Source organism: Solanum dulcamara, chromosome 1 (assembly GCF_947179165.1).
Source record: "Solanum dulcamara chromosome 1, daSolDulc1.2, whole genome shotgun sequence".
NCBI classification, from domain to species: domain Eukaryota; kingdom Viridiplantae; phylum Streptophyta; class Magnoliopsida; order Solanales; family Solanaceae; genus Solanum; species Solanum dulcamara.
This window is the reverse complement of record NC_077237.1, coordinates 6,469,408-6,479,291: the sequence shown is the minus strand read 5'-3', so window position 1 is coordinate 6,479,291 and position 9,884 is coordinate 6,469,408. Positions and strand designations below refer to the sequence as shown.

Genomic DNA, 9,884 nt, shown 5'->3' with positions numbered 1-9,884 from the left:
GGAACTCTTTTTAAGAAACATTGCTTTGTTCTTTTTATTAGATAATATGAAAAACTCGAAAAAACCTGAGAAAAATTGATATCGAAAAATCCAATATTTATTAATTTGGTTTGATTTATAAATTTAATAATCCGATACAAATAATTTGGTTTGATTTATAAAAAATCTGAACCAATCCGGGCCATGTACACCCCTAGCTGTCTCAATCATCTAAAGCTTCGGGGTTAATGTGCTTTTTTTTTTTAGTGTTGGCATGTTCTCCAAATGAAGAGGAATTTCGAAGTTTGGCGTTGACAAAGTTGCTACACTTCTGGAAAAAAAAATGTCCAAAGTTTGTCAATTTCATACATCAATATTTGTAATTTCATTCTCCCATTTATCAAATTTTACTCACGAATTTTTATAACTTCAGTCTTGTATATCTTAAGCAATTTTCGAAATTTGAAAATTTATAATAATAATAACTTAGCTACAACTTAAACAATAATCCCAAATTCGAATATTTGTGCACTTTTCCAAAGAGAAAAATCATAATAATATCTCATTATTTGAAAGATAAATATGAAAGTATATAACCCAATAACCTTAAAAAGAAATAATCAAACCACTCATTCTCAACGTCGTCATCCCTAAAGTTTTGCCTAACGAATGCTAATTTGTCTTAATTTTGTCACATCTATTGTATGCCCCTTGAAGCATAACCAAGAGAAAAAAGTTTTAAAGGAATTTCAAGGAGGACAAAGACATGCATGATATATTATATTATTAGTTTAAGAAACTAGAGTTAACCTGTCCTCTCTTTGTTTTTCGTAAATAGGGATATTTTCTTTGTTTGAATTAAAAATCTCACTAAAAAATAATATATTTTTATATTTAAAAATAATTTAATATTAAAATATCTATTTTACTTTTAATGAGATGATATTTATAATTGTAAGAAAAAATTACGTGAATAAGTAGATATATATTAGTTAATTAGTTAACATAGCTAGTTTACAATTCGCCATTAACATTTAACATTAATTACGGTTCGAATTTATATAATTCACATATTTGTTTAATTCGGAATTTGTATAATATAATTTTTATAACTTTTGTATAATGTAATTTTGTATAATATAATTTGTATAACTGTCTAAAGTTCAAATGTTTGTGTTTGTATAATAACTCAATTATACAAACTCACCCACGAATTATGCAAACATGCGAATTATATAAATTCGCAAATTATACAACTAAGGCAACTTAAACTATAACCACAACCCGTAAATATACAAATTATAGCTAAGAAACATAATTAAGATACTTATAATAGCTATCCTATTTACAACTTATTAGATTTCTTGAGAGAATCAGTATTAAGGACTCATGGTTTGTTTAGAAGGTTATTAATTATTAGGAATTCTAACTACTAAATGTTGGATTAACTAATAAAGGAAATATGGAAAACTTGTGCTTTACTTTGAACAACTAGAAGATGAGAAACTAAATTAACCTTATTCCACGCTAATTAATTTATCTTGTGACACGTAACATGTCAAAGAAATGTTTACCCTATATATATATAACTCAGTATTCTTATTGTTTTGCATGTTGTGGTCTTTGACTTTTAACACTTCTACAATCAGTTTCCAAAATTATAAGGGAAATAGTACATAGCCTTTAAAAGATAGCACCATTTTTAGTTCTTGCAGAATCATTCAAAAATGGGAAACAAAGCCAACTTCATTTGCTGCTTATGTATCTTTACTTATATGAGCACTTTTCCTGCTGGTAAATTTCATCACTCATCAAAGCCTAAATTTTTTTCATTTTTTTTGTTCACAAGAAGACCTAGACAGATTTAGAATTTAAATATGCTAAGTTTAATTCAGTTTGTTTGTCCTATTTTCTTTTTTTGTTAGTTTAAAACAGAATGTCTTTTCTTTTTTTGCTAACTCGTTAATTTTATTTTTTCAACATGACATATTTAAGATCATAAGATTAAAAAACATTCAAAGTCTTCTTTATTTTCTTAAATTTTGTGTCAAGTTAAAACAAGATAAACAAATTGAAACGGAGGAAGTATAAAGAAGTAAACACACACAAAAAGGTCAAGGAGATTTACATTAGAGGTAGATCTATCGATTTAAGATTTAAATTTTATGAGTTCAATATTTAAGGTTTTTAGCATTGAATTCATTATGTCTCTAAAATTATGAATTTACATCTATTATTTGTTGCAATTTTAGTGATTTTTTTTTTACATTAGCTTTACTTTCCATAGAGAAAGTACTGAATTCAGATATAAATGTAGTAGATGTAAAATTGGATCCTCCCTTGTTCAACATCTATTTTTCTTTAATTCGTTGTAGTTGACATGATTGAGGAGGTTGATGTTGTACTAAAAAGACAACATGGGAAGCACAAGCATGGTGAAACTAAGATGTTTGTTTTTGGAGACTCGTATGTAGATACTGGGAATTGGCCAAAATCTATGTCTAGTTCTTGGAAAGAACCTTATGGCTTCACTTATCCTGGTTTTCCTTCTGGAAGATTCTCCGACGGCCTTGTACTCACTGATTTTATTGGTACGTATATCGTTGATGTCACTAATATTTGCATTAAGTTAGGTTATCTATATCCATTACACTCATAGAGGATGACTTTTCACCAAATCCTGCTAACGCGGAATGCATGATCGGTTGTAAACAAACGAATCCATCCAATCGGGAAGAATTTACTTTCAAAATTATGATACACGTGAACACATTGTTCTTTTGCAAAATTAGGCATTCTGTGTGCATATTTCTTAGAATTTGATCTAATATAGTCTGCTGGATCATGTTTCAAAAAGGTTGAATGACCATTACTAAAAGAATCATTATTTTTTCATCGAAAAATGTTCAGTGACTATTTCCATAGATATTATGATTTAATCGGTGAGTAAAAAAAAATAATAGTAATATTTTCATACGAAAAACTTAGAAAGTTTTCCATTATTTTAGTGAAAATATGTTTTCAATCATGCATTTTCGCAATACGCTGATTCAATGGAAAATGACTGAAAAAATCATGTTTTATAACACAAATTTTCAACTACTTCGCGGTGAAAAAAATTAATTGTTTCTAATAGAGAATGTACTTGATTTAATGCTGAGTTATTTACTCGGAGTAATAGGAAATGGTTTTCATGACTTAATACATCCTTTTTTCTCCTTTATCTAGTAATGCACTCATGTTTCGCCCAACTGGAATATCTTACCAAGTTTTAATTTCTATATGTTTTCATATAATTTTTTTATATATCGTTCTATATAACACATCAAACAAAAGATGTTTACATTTATTGACTTTGTAATTAATTAATAATGCAGCTGCATTCCTTGGAATAAGATCTCCAGAACCTTATGGTAATAGGAAGGGATCATCACATGAAAGGGATAATTATGGGGTGAATTATGCATATGGAGGCACAGGTGTATTCAACACTTTTGTTATCCAACCAAATATGACAACACAAATTAATTATTTTCAACAACTTCTTCAAGAAGAGGAACAAGTGTACAACAAAGAGAACATGAGTTCCTCTATTGCTCTAGTGTCTGTGGCAGGCAATGACTATGCTACATTCCTCACCAAAAATAACAACAATATGGAGGTAATTAAGTTGTTAAACTAACCTCACCTATATATATCTTATTTTCTTTCTTTTGCTTACCTAGCAAATGTCTTTGAGAAGCCTATGGAAGCACCATGATGGAGTTCCAACAACAACCAAAAAAAAAGTCTTCCTCATCCTTAATCAGAGATTTCAAATTTAAGTTTTAGTGGGTATACAATCGTCTTTATTAGGAAGCGTTTTACTCCAACATAAAGATTTAGTCCGCTCAATATCTATAGCAGACTGTATGAGAAACCAAAAAAAAACATAGAAGCAAGAAATTTCTTGATTTAGATATTGAAGTTTTTTCTTTTTCGGATTCCCATTCTGGTGTCCGATATACACATTGGAGTCCAACTAAATTTGGAGTAAGTTCCCCCTTGGATGGTAAAACTCTCCCTAACAAAGGCGAGCCGTACCCAGGAAGACTCAAACTGGAAATCTTTGATTAAGGATGAAGAAATATTTATCACTTCACTAACTATTGTTCTCTTGCTCCTTTTTTAATCATCTCAAACCCATTTTAAATGTAATTTTAGCCAATATAAACAATTTAATTCCCCTTTAAATCTAAATAATATTCATTAATTAAATTCTTCTAGTTATTGTTATAATAAATTAAAATGCTAGCTAGATGATCACTTTAAGTAAAATATTAATCTACATTTATTTTTTTTGTGTGCAGGACTTGGGCAATGTAACTAAATCAATATTAAGTCAACTTGAATTGAACCTTAGACGTATACATGGATTAGGAGTGCAAAAAATAGGCATAACATCAATGGAACCCATAGGCTGTTTGCCCAAAATGACTATTGCTTCTTCTTATGAGAATTGTAGTGAATCTGCCAATTCTCTTTCAATATTTCACAATCAAATGTTGCATCAAATTATAGAGAAACTCAACAATCAAACTGGTAGACAACCAATTTTCTTCATTATTGATCTCTATAGTGCCTTCATGACTGCCTTGAACATACAACAAAACCATCCAGGTAATTAATTTCACGTATGATTACTGAACTTTGATCACGTCTAAAAACAAAATTCTTCATTTTGCACCTTTAAATATGCACCATTTCGCGGTTTTAATTTATCGTGTATTTTATCACTTTTTTAATCCCTAATTAATCTCTCATTTTCTTAGGAAATTCAAAGTTTGAGAATCCATTGAAACCATGTTGCATAGGAAAAAGTAATGAATATTCATGTGGAGACAAGAACAAATATGTATTATGCAATAATCCAGAGCTTTCATTCTTCTGGGATGTAATTCATCCTTCTCAACAAGGCTGGTTTGCTGTTTTTTCTGCTCTAAAGCCTTCTCTAGGTTCCCTACTGTGAACCATATAGGAATAATTACGAGTTTGAACCATTCGATTATTTAATTTATAAAATATGTACAATGCATATGTGTATATTTTTATACTCAATATACACAATACTTCTTTTATATTGGTGTACATGTTGTATCACTGTATATGTTGTATGTATGTCAATCATATTGATAAACTAATTGATCGAATGATACATTTGTAAGAAGCCCTAAGATATATATTTTAATTGTCTTTTATTCTTCTTTGTTTTCTTGGATCTTACGGTATGTTAAATCTTCATCAACATATTTGTGATATTATTAATTTTTTAATATAATGTACATTTAGAGGGGTTACAAAAAACGCAGTATATCACACAAAGGGATCGTCACACAAACTACTTGTCATATTGAAGTAGTGACATAACTAGTTTTTGTGTTTTAGTTTATATGATATAATTTGAATTGACGAGAAGTTTAAGAAGGGAATAATTTTTTTTGAAATATATATATGGTCCGAAAATGTCATAACATTGTGTAGCTATATATATATATAACATAACTTATGTCCAGTTATAAAATTTTCTTAATAAGGGTAAAAAGAAGTGTATTGTTTTTGTTTATTTTATTGAAACTGACCAAAATAAAAGTATGTCACATAAATTTAAACGGAGGATATATATTAGGGAAACTTACGTAAATGTACCATTCAGCCAATTAGTTTACCAACATGACAGATGTACACACTATTTGTATACTTCGATTATATATATATATATATATATATATATATATATATATATAAATATATTTATATATATATATATATATATATGAAGTATACGCTATTTATATATTACCTAAACTAGATGATCGAAGGATATTTTATTGTAGTTTTCCCTATATGATGTTATATGAGATGTCACTTGTCATAGCAGCACTTTACAAGCTCTGTAATTCTATGCCCAATTTATTTTTTTAGCTGTGTAAAATTTTGAATATATATATTGTTGGCATTATTCTCATATAATAGTCCTTTTAGAATTTAGAGAGAAGGTAAAATTGGAGTTTTGTTTAAAAATAAAGGGAATTCATGTTTTCAGTGGAAAAACCTAGTAAGAGTCGTATTCAATCAAGACCACTAATGAAGAGGAATATGTTCTTTAGATCTTGTGTCTTAAAAAGAATATATGTTCTCATTGATGATAGCCACCATATATTTTATGTCTCCTCAACCACAATATATATTTTCATAAGGCATAGTATATATATACACATTCAAATTTGATAACTAGATAGACACTCCAACCTATCGTTGTTGTATCTTGTGGACATACGATGCTGACGTGATATATAAATTTTAAAGATATTTAGATGCGATTATTTTGTAAGTTGGAGCGTTTAGCTGACACAGTAAAGACGAGTTGAGATATCTAAATGTGTATATTCAAAATTGAAGCGTTCACTTATCAACTAAGGTCAAATTTGTATTAAAAGGAATAATCTTTCATTTAATGGGCGACTGGTGTCCACCACCAACTTGTAATTTTCTATTGGTTAATTAATTATTAGATAAGATAATTAAAGAATCGGATAGAGCGATAAGTACTTTTTCTTGCTTATTCAAAAGGTCTCGAGTTCAAATCTTAAAAAAAAAATCCACCTTGAGTAGGGAGTGCTTTAACCCCCACCCCACCTCATGATAGAAACAAATTTGAATTAGTTGGTCCTAAAACAAATAAGCAATTAAAATAGCAAATTTTACCTAAATTCCATAGTGATTCTTTCCAATTACACTCTATCCCTATTTTTAAAAAAATTACCCGAAATCCCTTCTTTTTGGTCACCTGCGGATACATCACGTACGTCCTGATACATCAAGTAAAGCGATGTATCCTATCGATACATCGCGCAAAGTGATGTATCAGAGAATAGGAGAGAGTAGAGATTTTAGTAATTTTTTCAAATGGTAGATAATTTTAGAGAATATGATAAAAATAAGTTGTGTATTTAAGTAATTTTTTCATTAAAATAAGAGGTGTAGTGGGTGGAAATATTGCACATGTAACCTCTTGATTGCAAAATAAAGAAGAAAAGTTGGCTTATTAGCCACTTTGTGATACGCAAGACATGCTAGCCCTTACTATTATTAGAAGAATTAGTAGTAGCTAGCTTGTAAGATGAGTGAGATATTTTGCAAAATTGGCCACCATATTTCTGATCACTTTCTTCTTCAATTGTTTCCAACTTCAATTCAAAGCTTAACTTCCTCTCTGTCTTCCTACAAATTGTTGGCACTTTTTCACCTTTTCCCCAAGAAACACTACTATTCACTTGCTTTGACATCTATATATATGATATGACAATTAATTGGTGTTTCTCTTGTTTTGTTTGTTTTCTTTTTATTCTTGTTGTTTAGATGATCGATGAGAGTGAAAGCTATTTATAGGAAAAATATTTTGGAATTGTACCCTTTATCTTGTATCTGTTGACTGTTGGGGGTCCTCTCAATAATCTTAATGAATAATTTGTTGTTGATTATTATTATTATTATTCCATAATGGGTAAAAGATACACTATTGGTCTTTAGTGCCTTCCATTTTGCTTCTTCTTTTTTTTTCCAATTTCGAATATAATAAAGTTTTTTTAAAAAAAACTTTAATAGCCAAAGTCAATAAGAGAATATATAAAAAAAAATAGCGAATAATTACGAATTTGTCGTTATTGGTCTATACCTAACAATTTATATTTTTTTTAGAGGTCTTCTATATTTTTATTCTAGTTAATTGGTTGTCTGATTATTATGTTGAGTTTCTTTTAAGGTAGAAGACTTGAAAGAAGAGGCAAAATGTGAATTGGAAAATCGAGAAAAGATAAATTGTATTTTTTTTCCTTCGTTAATGGTGAAGAGGAGATGTTTTGTGCATTTATAAGAAACATTTCCTATAGTTAGGACTGTACAGGGAAAACCGATAAATCGCATTAAACCGACAAATTAAACCAAATCGGAAAAAAAAACCGACTAGTGGTTTGGTTTGACTTGGTTTGGTGTTTGGAAAAAATATCTGACCATTATAGGATTGGTTTGATTTTAACTAAAAAAAGTCAAACCGAACCCAAACCAACTCGATTATAGATATACTACTTTTAAATTATGTTATACATAAAAATATTTATTAAAATGTAATTTATAAATATTTTTTAATTTTTTTTTATAATTTTTGTTTTCTTTCTTAAATTTAGATTTGGATTTGAGAAACTCATCTAAATAATATACAAAAAAAAACCATCTTATAAAGTTAGATTATAAAGTTAAAACTTCAAACAGTGTTCTGTCTCCATCTTATATGTTGATATTTTGTACTAGAACTCTTTTTAAGAAGCACTGCTCTATGCTTTTTATTAGATACTATGAAAAACCCGAGAAACCCGAAAAAACCCGAAAAACCCGAGAAAAATTGATATTGAAAAACCCGACTTTTATTGGTTTGGTTTGGTTTATAGATTTAATAACCCGACACAAATGATTTGGTTTGATTTGTAAAAATTTCAAACCAACCCGGTCCATATACACCCCTACCTATAGCTATTAAAGAGCTTAAAAGATATTCTAGTCTTAATCATTCATAAATAGTCAGTGTTTTTTTATAAACTTGGTTCCTCTCAACTCTCTATTTAGAGCTATCCTTGATTGAAAGTCGAAGAGTTCAGGTAAATTACTAATCTACTAAAGTAAGTAAGCTTGCACAAAAAGACATAAAAATTGTCATGAAGTTATATAGTAGATCATTTATTAGAACAAGAGTATATTTAGGGGAAAAATTGTCATCTAGATTATTTTAAATGACATTTAGTATGACCAAGTTTGAAGGGCTAAAAAGACAATTAAAATAGACAGAGGGAGTATGTTATAAATAGATAGAAAATTTGATCTCACACACGATATATAATCTTTTATTTTCTCTTAACCTAAGCTCAATTAATTCATGATTTTGTTTTACAAAATAAGCACTTTTGTTGTCATTAAGGTCTTCAAATCACAAGTAATAATAGAATAAAATCGTTTTAAACAAATTTGATATCAAATCTTGTGGAACAAATCTAATTGATTAAACCCAACATGATAATTGATTATATGATAACTCTTGTCGACTAAATTGATATGTAAAAAGCAATATCAAACTTCTTTGCTCCATACGTTGATTCAAGATTCAACAAAGACTCAATTTCATTCAGTAATTTTATATAAAGAGAATATAAATTTTTTTAAAAGGATAAAAATAAAACATGATGCATGTACATAGGCAAGTCTTATGGTGATTCCATTAAGCTAATATCCAATGACTTTGAAAGAACAAATTCAATGGTTCAAAAATGATTGATCTAAGATTCTCTCAATCAATTATTGTCAAAAAAATTCCAATTCCTTATCCTTTATTTTGACTGCCGAATAAGTATAAACTTTGCCTACTCCACTTTCATGAATGGGTTCAACCTTTACAATGTTTATCGCACTTTCGTTTTAATTTATTTGTTTTAATTTTAAAAAATTATTTTAATAAGTATGTCTTTCTATTTTTTTTATTTTTTTTTACAATTTCTTAATTTTAATTTTTACATGGAATATTTAAGACCAGAAGATTAAAGAACATTTTTAACTACATATTTTTAGTTTAAGACAATAAAATTCAAAAGTCTTTTTTACGGATGATTCAATGCGGATATGCGAGAGATAGGCTATGGATAATTTCAAAAGAAATAGAGGCAGATCGAAGAAGTATTATAGAGATGTGATTAGACATGAAATGTCACACATTTAGCTTACCAGATACATGACCTTAAATAAGACGTTATGGATGAGGACACAAATTAGGATACATAAAATGCTAATAGGTAGTAATTGAGTATTGTCTCACTTACTCTTCT

The 9,884-nt window shown here is 28.6% G+C and overlaps 1 protein-coding gene across 1 annotated transcript; it reads left to right on the top strand.

The window, feature by feature from the left end:
• The first annotated feature begins 1,607 nt into the window (after positions 1-1,607).
• LOC129886553 (GDSL esterase/lipase At5g03610-like) lies at positions 1,608-5,181 on the top strand. The gene is made up of 5 exons (XM_055961281.1): positions 1,608-1,773; positions 2,355-2,570; positions 3,357-3,640; positions 4,329-4,638; positions 4,791-5,181. The coding sequence occupies exons 1-5, from the start codon at positions 1,707-1,709 to the stop codon at positions 4,985-4,987; spliced, it is 1,074 nt and encodes a 357-aa protein (XP_055817256.1). The 5' UTR covers positions 1,608-1,706; the 3' UTR covers positions 4,988-5,181.
• Positions 5,182-9,884: the final 4,703 nt, after the last annotated feature.